Source organism: Chroicocephalus ridibundus, chromosome 14, assembly GCF_963924245.1.
Source record: "Chroicocephalus ridibundus chromosome 14, bChrRid1.1, whole genome shotgun sequence".
Taxonomy (NCBI): domain Eukaryota; kingdom Metazoa; phylum Chordata; class Aves; order Charadriiformes; family Laridae; genus Chroicocephalus; species Chroicocephalus ridibundus.
Window position 1 is genome coordinate 13,019,981 of NC_086297.1, and position 24,720 is coordinate 13,044,700.

The following is a 24,720-nucleotide window of genomic DNA, read 5'->3' on the forward strand; positions in this document are numbered from 1 at the left end:
TCCAGGGCTGGTGACTCAAACACTTCCCTGGCAGCCTGTTCCAATGCTTGATAACCCATCAAAGGAGACTTCAGGGCCTTGGGATGGTTGGTAAGGGAATCTGGGAGGCAGGTTATTTTTTCCTCTCCTCCCAGTTGCGGGCAATGACATTGGAAGGAACAGGTGGGACCAGCCTATTAATACGTGGCTCCGTGGCTGGTGTCATCAACACCATTTTGGGTTTTATGGTAATGGGATGGCATACACGGCACCAGGCTTGCTGGTGTCAGATGGGGTTCACCTCTCATAGAATCCAAGACTCATAGAATGCGTTGGGTTGGAAGGGACCTCTCAAGGGCATCTAGTCCAACCCCCCTGCAGTCAGCAGGGACATCTTCAACTAGATCACGTTGCTCAGAGCCTCATGCAGCCTGGCCTTGAATGTCTCCAGGGATGGGGCCTCCAACCCCTCTCCGGGCAACCTGGGCTAGTGTCTCCCCACCCACCTCCAAGGGGGAAGAGGGTCTTTGCTCAGGAGGTAGCGGGGCTCATTGACAGAGCTTTAAACAAGGCTTGAAGGGAGAGGGGGACAATATCGGGCTGTCCCTGTGGGACGAGATGCCAAGGTTGGAGGGACGGGGTGCCAGCGAGGGCCTGTTGCTCTGAGATGCGCTGGTGATGCTGCCTCACACTTGAAGTCTTGGAGAGATGAGCCGGGGGCTCCTGAGGTCACAGGAGCCAGGAGGGAAACACCAGTGCAATACCCCAAAGGAATCAAGGGGTGTTCCTGGAAGAAGGTGGTATTTGAAAAGTCATGGCATCAGGTGAAGTCCCCGGGGACTGGAAAAAGGGAAACATTGCACCCATTTGTAAAAAGGGTTTAAAGGAGGGTACGGACCTGTCGGCGTCACCTCTGTGGCTGGGAAGGTCATGGGGCAGATCCTCCTAAAAGCCACGCTAAGGCCCATGGAGGACAAGGAGGTGGTTCGAGACATGGCTTCACCCTGTGCTTTTTCCACATCAGACTCCAAAGGAGGAGGACACGACACTTTTTCTCCTAAAATCACAGACCGAATGGGTAGGAATGAATCCCCGTGGGTGGATTTACTCTTAGTTGCATCCAGGATATTTTCAGTTACTTTCTGGCACGCCGTGAAAGAGCAGTGGAAAGAGAAAAACCAAAGGGAAAAAAAAAATACTCCTGCTAGACCATGTGACATGCAAAGTGATAATTTAATTTCTAGCCAGGCTTCCATCAGGAAGTGGAAAGTTAATCATGTACTATTTAAAGCATATTGACAAAACTGATAACTCCGGTAAGGGATGCCGTGGGGTGGGCTGAGCCCAGCCTAGATGGGACCCAGCAGCCGCGCGGTGCTGGGAAAGGTCTTGCGCATCGCCATGCACTTCTCCTCATCGATGAACAGGGAGTTGGCTTTGACGGCCAGGTCGTGCTGCAGGACGGCCTTGGCGCGAACCAGCATTTGCAAGGTGTCCTGGCTGTCTCTCAGCTGCTGCTGAAGAGTCTGCACCGTCCCATGGATGTCACGGACCTCGTTGACAAGGCTGGAAAACAGCAAGGAGCCCTCATTAGAAGTCCTCTCACGTGAGTGGTTTCTAGCATGGCGTTGCTGATGGGCCCCTGGGGCATGGGTTTTCCCCCTTCACCGCGCTCAGTGAACATCTGCTCGAAGGCTTCGGCAACGCGCAGCCGCGTCTGCCAGAGCAGGTGGTGCCACCAAGCAGAGGGACGAGCAGCTGTGGTTTCCCGTTCCTGTTTGGTTTTGTGGCTTTCTTGGCTCCCCCTCCTGGATTTCCCCGGGCAAGGGTCCTCCCCACACCCACGGGTGCACACGCAGCGAAAGAGGACAGCTGGGAGAGGCTAAAAGCGAAGGTGAAACAAGTGGAGGATGGAACATAGGACGGCGTGAGAGATGCTAAACCGGCTCTGGGGCTGGGTTTAAATTGCTTTGAAAAGGCTTCCCAGGGAGCCTCACCCAGCGGGCTGCCAGGAGGAGGTGTGAAGTTCAGGGTGCCTGATCCTCCCCAGCCCCTCGGGGTGCAATGCCAAAGAGCTCCCTCTGTCCTTGACAGGATTTCCAGTGTCCCCAGGGGAGGTGAGCACAGCCCTCACTGCTTCTCCCTGTGGTGCACAGAATCCCAGGCTGGCGGGGCTTGGCAGGGACCTCTGGAGATCACCCAGTCCAACCCCCTGCCAGAGCAGGGTCACCCAGAGCAGGTGGCACAGGAACGCCTCCAGGCGGGTTTGGGATGTCTCCAGAGACGGAGACTCCCCCACCTCTCGGGTCAGCCTGGGCCAGGGCTCTGCCACCCTCACAGCAAAGAAGTTCCTCCTCCTGTTTAGGTGGAACTCCCTATGCTCAAGTTTGTGCCCGTTACCCCTTGTCCTGTCCCCGAGCACCACTGAAAAGAGCCTGGCCCCATCCTCCTGACACCCCCCCTTTCAGTATTGATAAGCGTTGAGAAGGTGCCCCCTCAGGCGTCTTTTTTCCAGCCTGAAGAGACCCAAATCCCTCAGCCTTTCTTCACAAGAGAGGTGTTCCAGTGCCCTCATCCTCTTGGTAGCCCTTTGCTGTCCCCTCTCCAGCAGTTCCCTGTCCTTCTGGAACCGGGGAGCCCAGCACTGGACACAGCACCTTGCACAGCAGCTGCACCCTTGCGGTTACCCAAAAGGAAGGACCTAAGAGCTCTCAGCATGAGCCTGTTGGAGAGTAAAGGGCTTGTCCTTCAAACCTGAGCCCATCCAGCCGCCGGGAAGCAGGCAGGAGAGAAGACGGGGTTGACGCAAGTAGGAAAAATCCAGCCCCTCATGGGGTGGCATCAGGCCGCCCCCGGCCATGGGGTACAGCCTCCGTTGTGGGCGCAGAGCTCTCCCAGCACCCAAAGGCTGGGATACCCGCTCATTGCTTTTGATTATGTCGATGGACTTCTGGAAGGACTCTTTAGGGAAAAGAACCAACCCCCCATGATTAATTTTGTCATCCAGCGATGCTCCCGAGTGCTACCACCCGTGAGCCCTCGAGGTCCCCGCCGGCCCCGCGCTCCTGCCTTACCGCAGCTGGGCAGTGTCCCGGCACAGCTCCATGTTTGGCCTCCGAGTGCGCTGGTCCAGCCGGGTCTGAGCCACCTTTAATGGAGGCCCCTGGTCCCTAATGGCCTTTTGGATGGCTTCTATATTCCTCTCCGTCTGGAATATTTCCTGCACTGTCTGGCGTAAGAAAGAAACACATGCATAAATTTAAAAAATATATTCTCCAGCGGCAACGGGATTTCCCTTTTCTGCCATCCATCTGCAGAAAAAAACCAAGTTCAATTAGCAGACCCCGGGCTCAGACTGCTCTCACTCTGCCATAGATGGAGGCACAGATCCAGCAGCCATTTCTCTGCGGGGAAAAGCCTCTCTTTGCTCTTGCTGTTCCTTCAGAGGAGGTTTTGGAGCAGTGATGGATCTACTGAATTACCCGCTCCCCAAAATTACTGCTTGCAGGAACTGATCATCCATCACTAGCAACTAACAGAGGGCAGGTTTTTGGTGGATGCTCGCTGAAGGATGTGGCACCAGCCCGCGATGCTGCAAGCCCAGTTTCTACTCGGTTAATCTGTGCCGAGCACTTTTCAGGCAGCTTTCCATGAGAGCCAGTGGTGCGAGCCTGCTGCCCATGGCTGATCTCCACTTCATCTGCTTGGCGGAGCAAACACACCGATACCTGTGCAGCAACCACAGAGTGCTGAGACCGAAAACACGTCCTTGGAGGAGCAGCAAAGCTGCAAACCCCACAGCAGACACCCCAGCAGAGTCCCAGTAAAGCCCTTCTGCAGGGCAGCCAGCGCCTCTGAAGTAACTAGCGCTGATGCAAGTAGCGCTGGCATTTTCTGCTGGAAATCCCTGTGCTAGCAGGCTGTCAGCTGGGATGAGCAACGGGCAGTATTCCTTGGGATGAAATTACACTGCCAACTCGTCCTGCTCCAAGAAGAAAGTCCCCAAGAAAGCTGGGCAGGGGCTGTTTGCAAGGGCATGTAGTGAGAGGACGAGGGGCAATGGTTTAAACTAGAGCAGGGCAGGTTTAGATGAGACATTAGGCAGAAGTTCTTTGCACTGATGGTGGTGAGACACTGGCCCAGGTTGCCCAGAGAGGTGGGGGAGGCCCCACCCCTGGAGACATTCAAGGTCAGGCTGGATGAGGCTCTGAGCAACCTGATCCAGTTGAAGATGTCCCTGCTGACTGCAGGGGGTTGGACTAGGTGGCCTTGAGAGGTCCCTTCACACCCAACACATCCTATGACTCTATGATTCTAAATGATGCTATAACCAGGTTCTTGTGGTGACCGTTCCTCTGCTGGGGCCAGGTCTGCGTGGAGGTTCGTGCTTTGGAGGTGTCACCGGGAAGTGACAGTGTCACACCAAAAGGGAGGGGTTGAGGCTACCTTGGCCAGGTGGGTCTGAATCTTTCTCTTGGCATCGGCCGTCTCGGCGATGCGGTTGGTGAATGCGACGTTCACGGCGTTGAACTGCCGCCACATCTGGCTGTCCGTCACCGCCAGCAGGTTCTCGATGTCATCCCGCAGCTTGGCGGAGGCCGCCCGCTCGCTCTGGGAGCGGAGGATGTTGTCGTTGGTGAACTTGGCCCAGGACTGCGGCACCGAGATCCTGGCGGGGAAAAGGAGAGGCCCCCGGTAAGCTGGATGTGGGCAGGCATGGACCCTGCCAGGGAGCAGCGTGGATTCACTATAGCTTAAATCTACACTTTTAATTGGACTGTATGTCATAGTTTAACCCCAGCCAGCAGCCAGGACCACGCATGCGCCGGTGCAGTTCTCCCCCTTCCCCCCAGAAGGGAGAAGAGGGAGAAAAGGAGGGGAAAGGGAAAGGGAAAAACACGTGGGTGGAGATAAGGACAGTTTAATAGAACAATAATAGAAACGAACAGTAATAATAATAGTAATAATAATAATAATAATAATAGTAATAATAATGAGAGAAGTCACTCTCACCACCCAGTGAACTGGCACCTTCCCGAGCCCCGACCGCATATTCCCACCCCGCACCAACCCCCATTTATATCCTGAGCATGGCATCTATGGTACGGAATATTCCGTTGGCCTTTCCCTTGTTCTGCCTATGCTCCTCCTCACTTCTATGGGAAGCTGAAAAGAGTCCTTGCAAAGTATAAACATCGCCTAGCAACAACTAAGACACATCTTTGAAAATATGCATAAACTTAGTGAGCTGTTTCAGCAGAGGTGCTCCGCTGAATTAATTGGCAGGCTGATCTCTCAACCCCTGGTAGAATGTTTAATGAGGTGGGACTGGCTTTCACCCTCTGGATGTTTGGCATCCAACTGTCAGCAGAGGGTTGTGCTCCCTTTCCGGGGAGCGGAGAGAAATGACCGCTCTGAGGGAGGTGTCTCCAGACCGGATGGATCTGGGTTGGGGACAAGCAGCTCCCTGCCAGGGAGAGGCACCGCGTATCCTGGGGACAGCTTGCTGCTGGGGACCGACAGCGTGCACTCACGTGGCATCGACCTGCTCCACCCCTCGGTAGTAACTGATGCCGTGGGAGGTGTTCATCAGGTGGTGGCACCTGTCGTCGATCCGGTGGGCCACCTGCTTGTTGGCCAGATCCTTCTCCAGGTTGTGCTGGGCCGCCCGGTTGGACCTTCAACATGCAAACAGCAGCCATCGGTGGGGACGTACGGGTGGAATGGCTTCCTCCCCGTTCCACTCCCCACAGCAGCTCCCGCCCGCCCGCGCAGCTCTGTCCTCCCACGAGCATCACCGCCCGCATGCCATGGAGCCTCCATGGGCTTTATGCCTGCGGGGTGTGGGGAGAGACAGGCTTCTTCTGGGGGTTCACATCTGCTGGGGTTCTGCTGGGCTTCTGCTGTGACCACAAATGCACATCAGCCCTACGACATGAGAGAAGGAGCTCGTCCTTACGTGATCTGGGCTTTGGCCTTGTCCAGGACCTGCTGCATCTTCTCCTGGCACGACCTGATGACATCGACTTCCTGGGCAAAGGCAAAAGAGGACCCCATCAGTGTCCATGCTCACTCGTCCTGGTCACACTCCTCCCCTTGGACCTCTCCAACCCTGCACACAGCAAGAACTTGCCTGCTTGCCTTCCTGCCCAAAGCAAACAGGCAGGAAAACTCGCAGCTGAGCCTGCGCCCAGCGCCCTGGAGGGGACAGAAGGGTGCTGTGGCTGCAGCCACGGCCTTTGCGTTCCCTTTCAGGGTGGGTCAATAAGGATTTTTTCACCTTGACCTCAGTGTCAAGCGGTGGTTAGTCCCACTGCACGGACAGGGATACATCCTGGTGTGGAGAGGCAGAGCGGTTCCCTGGACCACTACACACCTCCATCCCCAGATCAGCACCTGCCCTTTTTGCTCCCAAAATGTTTTCCTCCCCAGGAGGAATCCCATCCGTACGGGACAAGAGGAGATGGACTTGACTTCGGTGTAAATGCCCAGGCTGAATTTCTGAGACACATTCAGCTCCACCGGAGGAAGTGTGTTGCTCTCAGCTCACTTGACTTCAGCACAAACCCATTGCCTTTGTGAAGCTCCGGCTGCTGGAGGCAGGTGATCAGTGCTCCAAATCCCATAACTTTGAAATACGGTGAAAATAGCTTCAACGCATGATCTGAGTTGCCCAACTTACTGTTAAGAGCTGTTCCTCCACGTTGTCATGGACCAGGTCGATGCCCATCCTCTTCTCCCGGTGAAGTAAGCACTCCTGAGCGACCTGTTGGGGACACGCCATCACCGCTGGCTGCAGGGGCAGGGCTCTCTATGGGGACCGTCCCCATCTCCAATAATGTAAGAAAAGAAATTCTAGCTGGGCACGGAGATGACAAGAGGGGGAAAAAAGTGGCCCGGGGCAGCTGGTTTAGCTGACAAGGAGCAGGCGAGCTGCAACATCAGCATTAAACCATCATGAGGGAGCAGACGTGTCCCTGGTGCAGCCACAGCTGAAACGGGGGACCTGTGTCAGCCTTGACGCCCACCTCGCCAGAGCCTCGTGGTAAGACACGGGCTTTTGTCTCCCAAATCAGGACTCTGGATGTACCGCGTCTAAAAATATTGAGTTAAGCAAACGCAGCTCTGACGTGCTCAGCCTGTGCTGATAGGGGATCCAGCAGATGGCAAGGGGGGTTTGGTTACTACTAACTTAACTAATGGCCTCTTAATAACAACTTTCTAGACGTTCCGGAGCTGCAGTGAAACTTAATGAGACGTTTGAAGGGCTGCAGATGTTTCAGCAGTAGGCTACAGCTTGCAGCGCGCCGGGACGGGTGCTTACCCGGAGAGGGGCGTCCGCCTCGGCCAAGGCTCTCTCCAGCCTGGTCTTCACCTCTGTGAGCGCGTTGGTCTCCCCGATCACCTCATCTAGCTCGTGGCAGAGCTCCGATTTCCAAAACGCGATGTCATTGGTGCGCACTCCCAGGTTTTTGCTGCTTTCCACTTGCGTTTTCTTGGTCTGCTGATATTTGTGGTCAATGATGCGGGAGGTATCGGCTCTCAGGCGCTCCGCGTTCTTCTGGGAGGTCTCCGACTCCCTGTAATTGGTCACGTTGGACTTGTACCAGTCTTCAGGGTTGTAGCGGGTGAAGACGGTCGTTCTGGTGGAAACAGATGGAAGCTTCTCGCTGGCAGTTATCCCCTGGGAACTCTTGGAAAAGGCAGCCAAAGTTGGTTTGCTGGCAGCCGTTTTGTAGTAGGTGCTGGGCATCCAGGGGAGGCTGTAGCTCTGAGGCAAGGGGCGGTAAGGAAATCGGTTCTTATAGCTTGACGCCGTGGTGTGGATGGCAGGGAGAAACCTGGTGGGTATGGCTCTGGGATGGGCGAACTTTGCTGGTAAGGGAGAGCCGACAGACTCCATGCTCGACCGCTGCTATTCGTGTGTCCCGTCCGTGTCCTGCACAGAGGAGGAGAGAGAGGACAACCTCAGCAACCTCCTGCACTTGCCTTACTTCTTACAGCAACACCCGCAACTGCAAACACAAACAGCGACGCACAGAGCGCCCTCACAGCGCCTGAACAGGCCTAAACCCCTTGAAAACAAATCCCTCCTGACAGCATCCCAAACATTTGTATATAAAAGCGTTTGACTTTGTTGTTAGTATCTAGCATCAGGTCTTGGAATGCGGAGAAAAACAAATCACGGCCGTAAGGAGAATGACAGATACCGTGCCTTCCTTTTCCTTAAATCTGTCAATCCAGTCAAACTGGAGTTGCTCCTTCTCTGCTGTTCCTTTGTTTCTTTTGGCTGGCGTATCTGCTGATCTTCTGATACTCCAGAGGTCATTTTCTCTGTAAAAGTTCCATTCCCAGCCCCGAGAGCTGCGTCCCTTTTGGACACACATCTGCTACCGGCCCAGCGCCATTTGTGGGTGGGTGAGGGACTCCATCCTCACCCCCTCTATCTTCCCTTGCCTTAAATGCTGGAGTGAGGAGCCTGCAGGTGAGCTGAGCTTTGCAGGACTATATCCAAATTTGAGCCCCCCACACCCCTATTTCAGCCTCAAAAGAGGGGCCGCCTCTTGCCTTGCAAAGGAGGAAAGGTGTCGATGGCTCACCTGGTGTAAGATCAGTGTGCGTGGGAAGGAGATGGCCCACAGTCTTTTCAGAGCGCTTGGGAAACACCAGCCTTGCAGTAGCCCTAGGAGGAATGGCCACACATGAAGATTTTGCTACCAAGAATTGCATATTGTCCTCTCCAGCTTGAGGCTGTCAATCGATGGTTATCAGCAAGATAAGGCAGGGGGCCACCAAACACACCTCATCTGAGGACAAACACTCCGGAGGGGTACGTGGTGCTCGGTACGAAGCTCTTGTGAGGTTACAAGTGTCACCCACGGGCAGGAATAAGTCCCTCAATACGGCTGTTGTAGCCAGCCTGACGTGTCCTTCCCCTAACACCGTCCCGTCCCCACTGCTCCCAGCCTGGCTCGGAGCCCCAGGGGAAGATGAGGACACGGGTGTGCTACAGCAAGATCCCTGATGGGAGTGGCTGTGGCACAGGCAGCGGGAAACTCACACCCTCAAATTTAGCAGAAAAAAAAGCTTTCGGAAACACGACCCTCCGAGGCAGTTTGGCAGAACCGAGGACGAAATGTCTGCGCTCAGGTCCAACAGAAACCACCGTGTGTGCCGCTTCCCACAAACCGCTCCCTTCAGCCCTTTTCTCCCGCCTAGGGATAAATGACGGCGCTTTCCCTAGCTCCGTGCCGCTTTATACCTGAGAAACGGCCTTGGGAGGGTGGGAGGCAGCTTCCCTGGCTCCCACCCCCACAAACAAACTCTGCCCTTTCAGACACTGACAGACACACGTTTAGGAAAGGGAGGGAAAAACCCACTTTGTGCCATCCCTGAACACGGACACACGACAGGAGCCCCCGACCACCTCATCCGGGTACATTTAGAGGACAGAAGAGATATGGAGGGGGATTAGGAGAATGACCTGTTTTTTCCCTCCCAGTTCAGGGACATACTCACCCTGCAGAGGCTTGGGGGTGTGCGGGGGGGGCTGCTACTCAGTGCTGTGCTGTCAGGTTGGGTGGCAGCACTGCCAGACACTGCAGCATCCCCAGTGCCCTCTGTGTCACAGAACCAGGGCAGCGTTGCCGCTGGCGCAGGGTGCTCAGTAACCGGGTTCTACGCGGGCAACTCCCTGCAGCCGCTCTGGCAACCCGATGCAGCCGCTGGGCAACGCATTGCTGTGGATGGGCAAGCCGGGGCCAGCCCTGGGCAAGAAAATACCCTCACATGGCATCCTAGATCCTGCCCTGGACAACCTACTGCCCTCCATGGGCAGGTTTTGCAGCCCCTGGGCAACCAGGTGCAGCTTTTGGGCAACTGTTGAGTGGCTTAGTCATATAATTTGGTTTTCCGTAGTCCTGCAAGAAGCAGGGAGATGGACTCGATGATCCTCATGGGTCTTTCTCGACTTGAGACGTTCTATGATCCTATGAACTCACGGCCCTCAGTGGGCAACCCAGTGCCACCCCTGGGCAAGTCAGTGCAGACTGCGTGCATCCTAGTGCCTCTGCTGGGCAACTTGATCCCTTGCCTGGACAACCCCCAGCACCGTCAATGGGCAACCCAAATCTAGCTTGCTTACTGATGTTGATAGCATTCGGCATGCTACGTTGCAAAATCGAGCGGCTGTTGATTTTTTGCTGTTAGCTCAGGGTCATGGATGTGAAGGTTTTGAAGGTATGTGTTGTATGAACCTTTCCGACCACTCATCATCCATTCATAAGCAGTTACGGGAGCTGAAGGATAACATGTCCAAATTAAAAGTGGTCAAAAACGGTTTCGATGATTGGTTAAGCTCGTGGGGTATAACGGGATGGTTATCAGATTTACTAAAGCAAGGGCTCATGCTATTGTTGGTTATATTATTATTGATTATGGCAGCCTCGTGTGTTCTCCGCAAAGTGACTGACATGATAGAAAATGCCATGCATAAGGTCTGGCTGGCTCAAGAAGAAAAAGGGGGTATTGTAGGAATGTATCTGAGAGAAAATGGCCATGTGAGCCAGCCTCCCTACGGTGAGAGATTAGATTAGGAGCAAAACAGGCGGTAGAAGATGGAATTAGTACATGGGAAAAACGGGAACTGAGAAGGTAGAAAACATGTTGTGCTAATGACTAAGCAATTTACTATGCGAATTCTTGTAACCAATCTGATGTGTGAACGAACTGCATGCACAGCGCGTGGACAGTGTAACTCGCTGATCAGAAATAAGTGAGTCACATGTACGGCTACAACACAGGGTATAAAAGATGATGATCGGTGCTTAATAAACGGCTTCTGTTGATTCACATTGGATCGTCTGGAGTCCAGTTATTTCTCCTCAACAGGGTGCGGGAGGAGAAGCCATGCTCTCTGCTAAGACACTAGGGGAACCCACTAGCAGGGTTTGACCAGCCACATTTTAACCAAAAGAGGCAGAAAATGCCAGCGACGACACTGTGAGCACCCGGAGATCTGCGGAAAGGTCTGAAAGTCCATTCAGTCCCTGGCCAGATGAGAGAGAGCTTCACCTGGAGCTGCTTCTGGACTTTCTCATGGGATCTTTTGAGAGAGGTCCCAGCCCTAGCTCTGTCCCAGCATCAGTGACACCTCCAGCATCTGAGCTGATCCCATCCCTGCTACGAGTCCCTCTTCACCAGCAGCAGCCGAGGGAGCACAGCCGCCAGCATGGCCACCGTCAAGATGAGCTGGACGGCGAGGGCGATGGGCGACTGGCAGCATTTCACCCCCAGGGCTGAGCTGGATGACACCGAGCTTCATGATTCCGTTCTGCTTCTCCTCCCCAGGGAGCTGCAGTCCACATCCACCAGTGGCATCCCATGGTCACTGATGACAAAGATGTGGGCTTCCCGTGCCAGCTCTCCTGGGACCCCCTGCGAGTCCATGGGGCTGTTCCCCGTGCTGCAGCACCGGCCGGAGCTCTGCACCGGCATCACAAAATGGCTGGGCACCACCAAGGTGTTGCTGGCCTCCAATTTGGTCAGATGGGACAAGGAGGAAGGTGACAGAGGCATCTCCAGGGCCCGGAGGTTGGTGCCTGCCTTGGGCGGCCATAGAGCCGCCTTCTTGCTGAGGAAAGTCACGTAGCGGCAGATGGGCAGATGCTGCTGCTCTGGACCTGGCCGTCAAGCTTGGCGGAGAGCAAGCACTTCACCAGGCAGTCGTGGCAGAAGGTGTGCCCGCAGCTGAGCTGGCGGTGCATGGCCTCCAGCGGGTGGAACTTCTCGTAGCACACGGGGCACTCGGCCGGGGGTCCCTCCTTGCTGGACGAGGCCTCAGACATCCCTGCTCTGTCGGCCACAGGCGCTCCCCAGCTGCGAGGAAGAGGCACGATGGGTTAATAAGGTTGAAATGATAAGCATGATCCATCTCTTCATCTCTCCTCCTCCTCCCTGCTCTCTTGCTTTTGCCCTCTTGCCCCTAACAGATGCAGTTGACAGCTACTAGGCATCCTCTCAACAAGACAGGCCATTTTCAGGAGCATTACGCCTCTCAGTGTGGCCCTTGGGGCAAGAGAGAGATGATGGGAGGACCCCAACTCCAGAGCCAGCGGGGGCAACAATCCCCGGCTGCAAAATCACATGCATGAGCCCCTGGATGGACGTGCTCAGCACGTGGTACAGATAAAGCAGGTTCAGCTTGTGTCAGGAGTGCCTCCGTGCACTGCTGCCAGCTCCAGGTGCACGGGAGGTGGGAACTCCCATCCCACAAAGAAACCTGCCATGGAAAGGGAGATGCTCCCATCCCAGGGGACACAGAGGGGCCAGCGGGAGCAGGGGGAGGCCAGGGCAGTGGGACAGGTGGGAGCACAGGACCCCCCGGGGATGGAGAGGGGGCGTGCTGGACCCGGGGCAGGCAGCGAGCACCCACGCCAGGCTCCTTCCAGGCTGCTGGAGGATGTCCCAGGCTGGTGGCCAGGCCACAGCCATCTCCAAGCTGTGCTCCTCACGCCGGAGCATGGTGCGGTCAGCAAGCCCCGGAGCCCGGCGTCTCCTCTTAGTCAGAGCGGGGAGGGCAGAGCCCAGCCATCCCGCCTGGCCCCTGCCCCAGCCTGGGGCGCCAGGGGGAGCGCGGGGCCGCTGGCATCCCCAGACCCGCGTCTGGGCTGGGTCTGAAGCTCTGCCGTGCGTCTCCCAGGGCAGGGAGCATTCATGCGGCGGCTCAAGGAAGGGAGAGGGGAGCGGGAAGAAGGGAGAGAGGAGAGGGGAAAAGGGAGAAGGGAGCGGGAGATGGGTGAAGGGCGGAGGAAGAGAGGAGAGGGGAAAGGGGAGAGGAGAGAGGGGAGAGGGGAGGAGGGATGCTCAGCTCAGCTCCTTTCTCTTAAAACTGGAGCTTCATAAAACCTGCAGGTTTTTCCAGACCTTGCAGCATTGTCAGACCCGACCCAACCTGCACCCCTTTTCTCACGCATGACTGTGCCCATGGGCATCCTCACAGCTGTCTCTGGAGGTTTTGCCATCCCCTCCTTGGCTGACCTCCTCTTCCTTGGGAGCCATCCCCTGCGCCAGGACGGTCACAAGAACACAACAAACCATCCCCTCCCAATCAAAGAGAAGAAAGATGCAGGCTCCTGCTCTGCTTTAAGAGGGATCAGGGACTTGGTCCCCCAACGTGCTGCAGAAGGAGACCCTGACCCTGTGCACCAGCTCCTCTGTGCCCCCAAAGCCCCCTTACCTGCTGCAGGGCACCAGGGCAGGAGCCCCTCCATGCACTCCACTGCTGTCCCCAGAAGCAGGGCTGGCCGTGCCCCAGCACCGAGCACCAGCTGGGGAGAGGACTGGGACACCTATATAACACGGAGGTGTTGGCTGCGCGTGTCATGCGGGCGCGTTGCGCAGAAGCTGGAGCAGGGACAGGGCCAGCTCCCGGGGACTGAATGCGGAGGAACTCGTTCCCCGTTTTAAAGGCCTGATATTTGCCTGGTTGGCCAGGGAGGGGGCGAGGAGCCAGTGTCAGGCGTCGGAGGGCAGGGACAGGCAGCACGGTCCTGCCTGCTTTCCCTCATGTGATGGGCACCTGTAGTCGGGCTCATCCCTGAGCTCAAACCCCAATGAAACAGTCGCTAAAGGGGATGTCGGGAGCCCAGAATCCCTCTGTTGCTGCAGAGCAGGGTGACCGGCAGCACCCTGCACCAGGGCTGGGCTCCTGCCAAACAATTCTTGCCTCCAGCCACCACAGCTCCCTGTTCCTCGCCCTGGCCACATCTTCATCCCTACGCCCCCTCCCCTCCTCATCCCCCAAACACTCCGCACTCCAGCCCTGCGCTCCCCGCCCTACACCGTCAGACGCTCACCCAAGCACCGGTGTGGCAGCACACAGCCCAGCAAACACACTCCAGCAGGCTCGAGGGCCACTGCTGCCTTGAACCTGCCCTGGAGGGGGTTTCCAGCATCTTTGGGAACTGCAGTCCAGGCAGCGGCAGGAGCCCTGTGGGCTCAGGGCAGGCAGAAGGCCCGAGCTTGGCCATCTCAGCAGCCGCAGGTGGCTCATGAGTCACTGTTTGGCCAGGTGCCGGCTGGAAACACACGTAAAGAAGGTTCCCTGTGGCCTTACATGTGTCCCAGGGTGCTGCCCATCCCTCGCTCGACCCCCAGGCGAGAAGCTGAGAGGTGTCTCCCCTGCAAAGCCTTGAAAAAACTGCCACGGGGTGGGTCACTCCTCCCACAGTCTCGACTCTTTCCAGCCACCCCTGCCACCCCTCAGCCCGGCCAGTGGCCACGGGGCTGCCAGCCCACACTCAGGCTTGCTGAGCGGCTCCACAGGGATGTGAGGATGAGATTCCCAGAGCAGGCACAGTGACCCCAAGGCGCCCCGCCTGCACGCCTTCCCCAGCTCTGGCTGTGGCAGTGCAGCCACGGGACCTGGATTTGAACCATCAAGGGGCCCCAATGGCCTGGAGGGCCTGGAGTCTCCATCATGGAAAGCCTTCCGGAGAACCCTGACATAGCGGGGAGTCTTGCCTTGGGGCAGAGAGATGCTCCGCACAAGCATTCCCAGCCCTGTGGTCCTCCAGCCCCAAGAAGATGCCCAGGGCTCTGCAGGATCCGTGGGGCAGGCAGAAGAGGAGATGCACCTCTGACACCCAAACCCCAGTGAGATGGGCCATGGAGGTCCTCTATGGGCAGGAGGGGTGGTTTCGTGCGGCTGGCTGTCGCGGCACGGCTGCAGGCGTGGGCAGCAGTATCAGTCGCTCGTGGGTGCAGCGGTTGCAGCAGTTACAACATGGGGCTGGTTTCTGGAAGGAGCAGGGGAGGTGCAGCCCCGCCGAGCCGTCCCGTGCACTGGGGCAGCTGCCAAAAGAGAGCACCCATGGTGGGAGACATGCCCCGGGGGTGATGTCTCAAGCCGTGAAGCCCTGTCCCTCGCTGGAAGGAGACCCGGAGCATGTCAACACCTTCCACACCCCCCGCTTAAGATCAGGGACCAAGCCACTCCACTCGTTATCCCAGTTTTCTTGGGATGGTCCAGAAATTGAGGCTGAAACCTCTCCAGACAGATCGTGCCGGGGCTGAGGTTGCACAGTCACCCCTGGGGTAGGCATCCCCATCCCCCTCCCTGGGCCCTCCTTGAAGCTGCTGGAGGTGCCAGGGTTGCACCCACCGACATCTCCATTGCTGAATGAGTGATCTGGGCCAGCGAGAGCAGATTTGGGGCAGCTGAGCATCTCCCCAGCTTCAGTTTGCTCTCTGCCAGCACCAAGGCGGGGTGGAAATTCCTGTTTCCCATACTTTGAATGCTCCCCGCCGTTGGAAACTATGAGCTCACGGCTCTATACATAGGCACTGGAAAAACGAGTCTGCCTCCCTTTGCCGCTTTGACCACGCCAAAATCAAAGGGATTTTGGCATATCACAGCCCTGGCTCTGTGAGCACTTTCGTTCTTTCCTGGGCATGGCTTTTCTCGCTGCCTTTGCCCCACTTCCACATGCAGCAGCATCTTTCCTGAAGGACGGGATTGAGTCTGCTGGTGCTTGAGGGAGAAGAAACCAGTTTCAGGAGCAAAGCAAGTCCCTATACGCTGCCTGTGTGTTTTTCTCCGGCTTTAAGCAATGCAGCTCACGGCCAGTGTTTCAGCCCCCTCAAACCCAGTGCAGGGTCAAGGTCTCCAGGATCCTTTTATCCAAGCAAGAAGGCAGCATCAGGCTCAGCTTCTCTCCAGGGACCACAGCTGGGACCTTCTCTGCTCTGGGGTTGGTGGCTTCCAGGGAACAAGGGACATTCTGACCCAGAAGAGGACACGGCCCTCCCTACAGGCGGGGGTGGCCGGGGGTCCCTTCACTAAAACTGCGATGGCTTTTGGGCAGAGCTCTGCAGCCTTTTGCAAGGACAAGAGGATGCTGCAGACAGCCCTTGTCTTCCACAGCATCACCCCAACTTCCCACTGTCACCGACCAGGTGGGGAGGAGGGAAAATAATATTAGATATAGTTACGTGAAAGTGCTTATTTTCAAAGCACATTTAAAGCCAGAAGATCGAACTATATGTGAGCCTGGTGCCAGGCAAATACTCACTATAGGTCTCCATATTTCCATAACAAATCCATGCTGCACTTCTCCAAATCATAAGAGATGAAGCAGGGACATTTCCAATGAGCAGAGACGTGTCCTCCATCCCTTCTCTCAACAAGGGCGAGGATCCCGGTGAGAAAAATCATGGCTTTATTCCTGACGGCAAGATGCACGCGCGGAGCTTTGCCATGCAGCCACAACCCATCCACATGGCTGGTGGCTGCTGGAAAGGATGGGCTGGCTGAAGTGTCCCTCACCTGGGTAGACCTGCCCCATCCATCCCACGACACGGCCAGTCCTCCCAAACTCCCCCAGGTTTTTCCTTAGCGATGGCTCAACCTGCAAATCTGAGGCTTTCTCCAAGTTTCTGCTCAGCCCGTTCTCCTCCCACCACTTCCCAGCCCCGGCTCAAACATGGTGAATAGTTGGCACTGGTGGGAACCAGGTGAAGGGAAGAGGGGAAAAAGTAAATCCAAGGGGTGGAGGGTCCAAGGGTCCTGGCCCCTGTCTTAGCTGTATCCATTCCCGTGCTGTCAAAATAAACTCACATAGATGGAAAAGATGGATGAGTTTGGAGGCACCCAAGCCCTTTAAGGGGGTCCATCTTTTCCCATACTTGCTTTACTTGAATTCAGAGTGGGAAAATAAGTGTCTTTTCCTTCTGCATGTCTCCATCCTGCCTGTGAGGCACCTGGCAGGATGCAGACCCACCATCAAGCTGCTGATTTAGTCAAGACAGCCCAAAACACCTAGCAGAAGCTCTTCCGACAGCTTTCTCCTCAGCGCTTTTTGCCGTGCCCAGCAGGTGGTACTCTCGGATCTGCTGTGGCCACCCTAAAAAAAAAAAAAAAAAAAAAAGACCCATCTGCACCGTAAAAAAAAGCCCTGGGCCTGCCTCTCCAGGGGTGCCAAGGTCTGGAGCTGGTGGTCCCCACCAGCTGGGATGCTGCCTCTTCCCCACCAGGATGGATGGGATCTGCTTATCCTCCTGATGACCAGAAATTTACATCCAGTCATTTGACATGACGAATGCTTATCAAACACCAAGGAACAACGGGGTACATCCCCAAACCCCTCTCCAATGCCTGTTTTCCCACCGGATGCTGCGCTTTTGCGAAGGCACCTGCACAGTACCTGGGCATCACAGCACCCACCTGCCTCTGCCTCCAACAAACCCTCCCAGGAATGACCCCGAGCCTGGTGTGAGCCCTTGGAGCCTTATTCTGACAGCAAAACTTGGGGATCTGTCTCGTCCAGTCCAGGCTGAGCCACACAGCCCCACGGTGCATGGGGTTTTCCCATACCTGGGAGGGCAACTGCACTCTCCAGGGGCTCCTTCAGCTTCTTTCCCCCCTCCACCAACACAGCGTCAGCTCAGTGAGTCCGGGGGCAGCCCAAGGCAAGCGCCTCAGATGATGAGCAAGGCCAGGGCTGCACAAACCCCCTGGATGTGGGGGCAAAATGGCTTGTCCCCCCCTCCCCGGTGCCCACACCAGCCCCTCGGGGGAAGCACACAAACCTGCTGGAGACCCTCCGCGGTCACTGTGACCCGTCCCTGCTGTGCCATGAGCCATGCCACTCCAGGGATGTTTTACCACCCGCGTCCCCTGCAGCAGCGGGTATTGACGGACTCTTTTACGCCATCCCCTCTGGCTGCCTTTTTACCAGGCAGCTCCCTCGAGCCTTATTCTGGGGGACAATGCACAGAATCCCTGCAACGTCAGGAGAAAAGGCTGCCGGGCTTAGGGACTGGGGGGCTTTTACCAAAACGGGAGGTTCCCTGTGGTTTTGGCTGCCAGGTTGTGTTGCAGTTTGGCTTTTTCCTCCAAGCCCTGTCTCCCGGAGGGCCGAGACTGCAGAGGGGTTGCTGCCTTTAATGGGAACAAGTAGAGGTCAGCTTCTAGCCCTGCAACACCACACACGCTGGAGCGGCCCGGAAAGGAAAGGCTCCATAAAAGGAGCACTAAATACTGGATTTTGGTTCATTTCATGATTTTTCCAGGGTCTTATGACCATGCAGTCAGCATGGTGCTGTGAGCAGAGAGTTTGCAGGCAGAGCTGCTCCACCAGCCAGGGTCAGCTGGTGGATCATCAACCAGAAACACAAGTGGGTTATTGATAGGAGGATGCTTGGGAAAAAATGCATCTGCCCAGACATGCTGGCACAAGGCAGGAGGGCTACTGTCCCCGTCCCACCATCCTGTGGGCTCTGCAGTCCCCGTAGTCAAAATATAGGAAGGATAACCCCAGTCCTCCCTTCCAGATGGGGTCAGCTGGAAAACACACAAGGGTCCTGACAACCCCCAACCCACGGTGTCCCATGAGGGACAGGGCAGGTGGTGCCCGGCTGTCCCCTTCTGCATCCTGGGAGGATGATGGGTCCAGCACACAGACGCTCCCGAGCCGGCATCGGGGCTGTGGCTGGTGTCACAGCAGTTTCCCACATCTCCTTGGCCCTCCATGTCCATCGTTAAGGACCCCCAGGAAAATGGGCACAAGCAGATCCACGGTGCCTAAGAGGTCACCCCTGCACCCCACGAGCAGCCTGGCAATAATCAAGACAATCAGCGTTTCAGGGTGGCTGTAAAGACCAAGTTCTGCCAAAAATTCCCGACCGAGGATTTCTTGCTCTTAGCCCAGAGCAGACCTTGGCACTCGGCGATTAACCGTTGAGTACCGTCCTTGGCACAGGCACAGAGAAACAAATCCTTACCGCTTTCTACAACGCCGTGCGGCATGCACAGCCTGTGTTTTGAGAGAGACTTAAATGAGAACGGTTTGTGGTTATTTGGTATAGGATCTTTCGTATTTTTGAAAATAAGCACGTTCCTTGCAAAGAGAGTCTGAGGAGCGTTAACAAGGAGCGGGCAGGGGATGAGGGCGAGCCCCGGAGTTGGTCCTGCCACAGCATCCTTGTTCCGTGTCCCTCTTATCGCTCCGAATCGTGGCCGACCGCGGCTCCCCCGGCAGCGGAGGGGCTCGGAGACGGGCAGCAGGGAGGGAGGGCACAGGGACCCACCGGAAAGGATACTGCGGGCTATTTTTATTCCATTTTTACCGACAGATTTTAAAAGCCTTGCTTTAAAAGCCCAGGAAATATCTTTTGATTCTGTGTTCCTACAGCACCGGTGAGCTCTGGCTCCTGCATCCAGGGTCCCACCAGATGAAGACTGGTCCTCAGCGGCGTTGCTCCCCCAGCCCGGCCGCAGGGTGGATGGGGCAGAAGCTTTTGCCCAAGCAAAACCTCCTTTTCCTGATGCCAGAGCAGAGCCTTCACATCAATAAGAGCTGGCAGAGAGCTCTTTAAGGCTCGAGCACGATGCACCTCTACTCAAAGAGCTGCCCACTGGGGCACCTCATGAACCAAACTCAGCCGCTTGACGGCGTTTCTAGCAGGGCCTTTCCGACTATAGTCCCTTCAATGACAAAAATTCACCACTGAAAGGATCCAGAGGGAAGCCCCTCTTCGAGCAGCTCCTGGGAACGGGGCAATATAGACTGGCAACCCCCAGCAGGGCAGTCAGACGTGGAGGAAACCACCCCAACCACGTTTTGGACAAGCCCCTCTCAACACTTAAAAACTCCCCAACACATGGCACCCTGCAAATACCCAGGAAAAAAAAAAAAAAAAAAAAGCGGTGGAGATTTGAAAAGCAAAAGATTTGAGGAGGCTTTAGAGCCAAGGACCGCCCCAGAGCACCCATCTCCCCACGTCAGGGACCCACAAGAGTTTTGCTCCCACCAGGCTGGGGACTAGGGCGACATGAATCTCCACAAACCCCTGACAGTCTCCCATCACCGCAAGACCCTTTGAAAGCACACAGTGCTCTTCCCTGCAACTTGCCAAGACCACGTGGCATCGGTTTGCTCCTACGCCAGGAGCGTGTTTCCGGCGTAGTGTGACATCGGTATGATTCACAACTGGTTTCACTGGGAGAATCCGTCTCCAGGGGAAAGCAAAACCCAGGCTAACTGAAAACAAACGCTGGACGCGGCACCACCGGCATTAGCCCTGCCTTGTGGGGAAACTGAGGCACGGGCTTGCCTGACTCCTTGAGCACAGGTCTCATGACACTGGTACCGCTAGGTGCCCTGCAAACTGCGTCACGGCATCTCAGCAAGCACCCCTCCCCTGCTGACCTCAGCACACAGCTCGCTGGGTGACGTCACCCAGCGCCACAGCAGCCTCCACCCAGCCCAGGCCAGAGGTGGCCGCTCGGCCACTCCAGATGTGCAGGTGCCGCGTCAGCGGCGGGATGAGGCAGGGCCTGAGGGCTCAGCACGTCCCACCCCATGGGGCTCGGCAGCGAACCACGGAGCGAGGAGAGTGCCCCAAAACTCAGCCTGTCGCAGCGGCAGAAAGCAGGGCAACTTTCTGGATAGGGGACAGGGTGTCCCCTGGAGACGGGGTGTCCTCAGGGCACCGCGGCATCTTTAAACCACTTTAACACAGGCAAGAGGGAGGCGTGATGAAAACGGCCCCTCCACTCCCAGCAGGGCGATGGGCGCCCAGCGAGCCCTGCTCCAAGGACTGCCTCGCGTTTATACATCCCAGTGTCATCGAAAGGGGCTAATAACAGGAGGCTACCGAAAAGCACTCGAGCCGGTCACCTCCGCTGCGGCTGGGCGCGCTGAACACCCTGCCACGGTGCTGCCAGGAGCTGCCCCACAGCTGGGGGGCAGAGCAATGGGCATCGGGGCTGGGACCCACGCTAAGCCCCAGACCAGTTTCAGGGACTGGTAAAGCTGGGGGGGGGGCGCAATCTCCCCACCAGGACACCGGGAATGCGGTGGGTCCCTGTCCCTCCACCTGGGGACAGAGCAGAGGAGGGGAGGGGATGGGGAGGGAGGGAATAATTTCGGGGGCGGAGGGGGGGTGTGCAGTGAAAAGCAAGAGGGAATCGCAAGTGACCCACACAGGCAAATCCCCCTTGATTTCCTAAGGCTGGGGAGGAGAATAAAAGCGAGGGGCAGCGATTTGCGGGGGGGGAGCACTCACCGCTCGTGGAGGAGGTCAGGCAGTGGAAGACGCTACCGGAGGGGCAGTTCTGCCAGAGGTGCGCCGTGTGCCCGCCGTTCACCAGCCATTGCTGCAAAGAGACGCAGCCCCGTGAGCAGCGCCCTGGCAGGAGGGGGCAGGCAGCCGTGTGCCCCCCGCCAGGGCTTCGGCACCCAGCAGCCCCAGGGCGTACCGGCCGGGGGCTCCCAGGCACATGCTTTTCCACAGAAAAGGGGTTTGGAAAGGAAATACTGATAGTTGCTTTTAGCCGCTTTCACCCCAACGGCAGAAAAAACACAGAAGCTCTTTATTCTCTTTAAACACGGACCAAGTCCCGCGGGGGACGCGCGCTTCCCTCCCCTCTGCCGTCCTCGCCCAGCGCCGGGCCGGGCTATTTGAATGGTTCCACGTGATTTCTAACGACTCGCAAGATTTTTTTTTTTTTTAACGTCTTCTACTACTATGACCACCCAAAAAAAAACAAAATAAGAAAAAAAAAATTAAGGGAAAGAAGAACCTGGTGAAGCAAGCCTGGAACTCACCAGCTCTACAAAACTGCTGCCTTAAAACCAAGGCAAACCTCTTCCTAAGTAGATGACGTGTTAACTGGGCTCTGGACCGAGAACGGTGCTGGGAACCCTCTGTGCAGCATCCAACCCTCCATCTTCCCACTGCTTGCACAGCTTAAGCCTTGAACATCGCCAGGAGGAGCCCATGCGGGTGGGGAGCGAGAGGCTGTGCCCAACGCACAGCCCCAGAGGAGCAGAGCTGCAGAGCAAAACTGCTGGTGCTGAGGAGCCAGTGCCCAAACCAGTCCCGTTTCAAGGGGTTTTGCTCAGACTGGCTGTACTGGTCCTGTGGCCTGAAGCCCGTTAGCAGGTGGAGCTCCTTTATGAAAGGGGAGGGCGGCGTCACCCCCACCGAGGGTCTTTTGGGTGCTCTATGATGTGACATGGGGACAATGAGGAGATGGCCTTCAACAGCCCTCTCCTCTGGACTGATGGGGATGTCCTGAGCACCCGCTGCCGCACACAACCAAGCGACCCCCCCCATTACACCTGACTGACCCACCCCCCCAGTGACACCTGACAGCACAAATACGGAAAAGAGCTTTCTGTGCAAAATTCTCCAAAATCCCACCATTAGGAAGACCAGCAGTCGGCAAGTAACAATTCCTGCTAAAAGCCAGGCTGGAAAATAAACCAAAAATAAAAACACCACCTTCTGGTTTTGCCATGCCAGAACCCCCCCGCCAGCCGCTCCCTGCCTTGCTGGTACCCCGGTGCCGCAGGAAAAGTCCATACTTACGCTGACGATGGTGGAGACGAAGAGGAGCACCAGCACGGTGACGTGGAGCACGATGATCCCCAGCAGCAAAAGCAGCATCTTGGCGGCCCGGATGCCCCCGGGGATCCCCCAAGCTCCCCCCAAGCCCGCTCACCGAGGGGCTCCCTCAGCCCCTCTCCTCCGAAGGGGGGGCTCCCATCCCTCCCCCCGAGGGCAGCGTGCTCCTCGGCAACCCCGGCGGGGGGGCGTGTGTGTGTGTGTCTATCTCGGCGCATCTCAGCCGAGGGGCTACCCCGGCCCCCCTCCGCCGGGATGGAGGGTCCCCTGCCCACCTACCCATGGGGACCACCGGGGGTCATTCTGCCGGCCCCTCTCCCCAGGGGGGGCTTTCCCTGGCCCATCTCCCCTGGCGACCCCCGCAGAGGACGGCTGCGGGAAGGAGGGGGAGCCACCTATCTAGGCGCATCTGCCCCCGGGTTGGGGGGGTGTGTTCTTCTCCACCCATCTCCCCTCGACACCCCCAACAGGGGCTTTCTTTGCCCCTCTCCCGCCCCGGCGTGTGTGTGGGGGGGCTTTCCCCAGCCCATCTCCCCTGGCGACCCCTGCGTAGGGTGGGAGTGGGGGGAGCGTCTATCTCGGCCCATCTCCCCCGACAGCTACTCCTGCCCCTCTTCTGCAGGGGGGGTCTCCTCGGCCCATCTCCCTCCGGCCCCCCCAGCAGGGGCTCTCATTGCCCTTCTCCTCCCGGAGGCGGGGGGGGGGGCCGCTTTCCGCAGCCCATCTCCCCTGGGGACCCGCGGAGAAGGAAGGACGGGCTGCCCTGAGCCCTCTCCCTACAAGACCCCCGTAGGGGGGGTGTCTCCTCGGCTTATCTGCCCTCGACACCCCCAGCAGGGGCTCTCATTGCCCTTCTCCCCCGGGAGCGGGACGGGTGGGGGGGGTCTTTCCGCAGCCCATCTCCCCGCGGAGAAGCAGGGAGGGGCTGCCCCGACCGCTCTCCCTAGAGGACCCTCGCAGCGGGGGGACGGGGGTGCGCTCCCCGCTCCCTCTCCCCTGTGGACCCCCCGGAGGGTCTCTCTGGCCCTTCTCCCCATCGAGAGCCGAGCCCTTCCCTTCCCTTCCCTTCCCTTCCCTTCCCCTTCCCCTTCCCCTTTCCCTTCCCCTTCCCCTTCCCCTTCCCCTTCCCCTTCCCCTTCCCGGCGGAGCCCGCAGCAGCCGCCCCCCTCCCGGGCCGGGCCGTACTCACGTCGCGGCGGAGCCGAGGGGCGCGGGGCGGCAGCGGCGGAGCGGAGCGGGCGGCGGCGCTGACAAGTTTCCCCTTTAACCGGGGCCACGGCCCCGCTGGCGGCTGCGGGACGGGGAGGGCCCTGCCGCGGCGCCCGGCCGCTCCTCCTGTAAATGCGGCAGCGCCCCGGCCCCGCCAGCACCCACCCCCCCTCCGCCGGCCCCCCCCAGCCGGGGGTCACTCCCTGCCCCATCCCCGTCCCCGCACACAGGCGCGGCCGATCCCGCTGGCTCAGCGGGGGGATTTTTTTTTATTTGTTCTTGGTTTTTTTTTGGGGGGGGCAGCCATCCCTCTTTGCTTCCCCAGCCAGGACCCCCAGCTTCCCCATCGTGGACGGACCCCCCCCCTCCCCGCCCCGGGGGGGCTGTGCCGGGGGGCGGCTCTGCCCCGTTCCGCTCTCCGGAGCGGCCGCGGGTGGGGGGCGGGGGCGGGGGGCGCAGCACGGCGGGGTGCGGGGCTGTAGGAAGCCCGGGGTGCCGGAGGCGGCCGGTGGCCGGCGGCTGCAGCCGCGTGTGTTGCTGAGCAGAGAAGTGAGTTCTGGTGAGGGCTGGCAGGGAGCTTCCCTCCCCCGGGGATGCTCGGGGAGGGGGACGCGGTCAGCGAGGAGGTGACACGCAGAGGACAGAGAGCTCCGCTGCACCGGGTGGCCCCCCACGCCCCGGCGGAGGCGGTTCGTGTAGCCTCAGCCAGGGATCCGTGGGGCGGGATTTGGGGAACGGGCTGTGCTGCAGTCGGGGGCAATGTCCCCTCTGGTTTACACGGTGCGGCTGCGGCCAGGAAAGTGACACCTCTGCAATTTGCTCCCGCGATGGGCAATGGGCTTCTGGCTCCGGGGGCTGGGGCTTTTTTGAGCGCTTGAAAAAGCCGAATCCTGTGGGACTGAGCAACCTTCCACTAAATGGAGATTTTCCGAAATGCTGGAGGACTTAGGTGCTGGGAGCAGAAGGGGTGGCTGCACTCCGGTACGGCAGCCTTCGCTCATCCCTCAACCCCAGCTAATCTGTTGAAATCAACCTCACGCGCAGACCTCCCCCATAGTCCCCGCAGGAGACCTGCGCACCCCTGGGAGCCCTGAGCGCTAGCACCTGCCTCCCCGTCAC

General features: G+C 57.9%; 1 protein-coding gene and 1 pseudogene across 1 annotated transcript; both read right to left on the reverse strand.

Annotated features, from left to right (window-relative positions):
* Nucleotides 1–1,343: 1,343 nt before the first annotated feature.
* LOC134523249 (tektin-3-like) lies at nucleotides 1,344–7,882 on the reverse strand (the record flags this gene model as incomplete). Its single annotated transcript, XM_063351958.1, has 7 exons — nucleotides 7,304–7,882; nucleotides 6,662–6,745; nucleotides 5,939–6,009; nucleotides 5,514–5,657; nucleotides 4,426–4,648; nucleotides 3,054–3,208; nucleotides 1,344–1,545 (listed from the first exon to the last, which is right to left on the reverse strand). Coding segments are annotated over exons 1-7 (1,458 nt in total), but the record flags the coding sequence as incomplete, so codon positions are not given.
* A 3,002-nt stretch (nucleotides 7,883–10,884) lies between these two features.
* On the reverse strand, nucleotides 10,885–22,398 carry LOC134523522 (RING finger protein 222-like; annotated as a pseudogene).
* Between the last annotated feature and the right edge of the window lie 2,322 nt (nucleotides 22,399–24,720).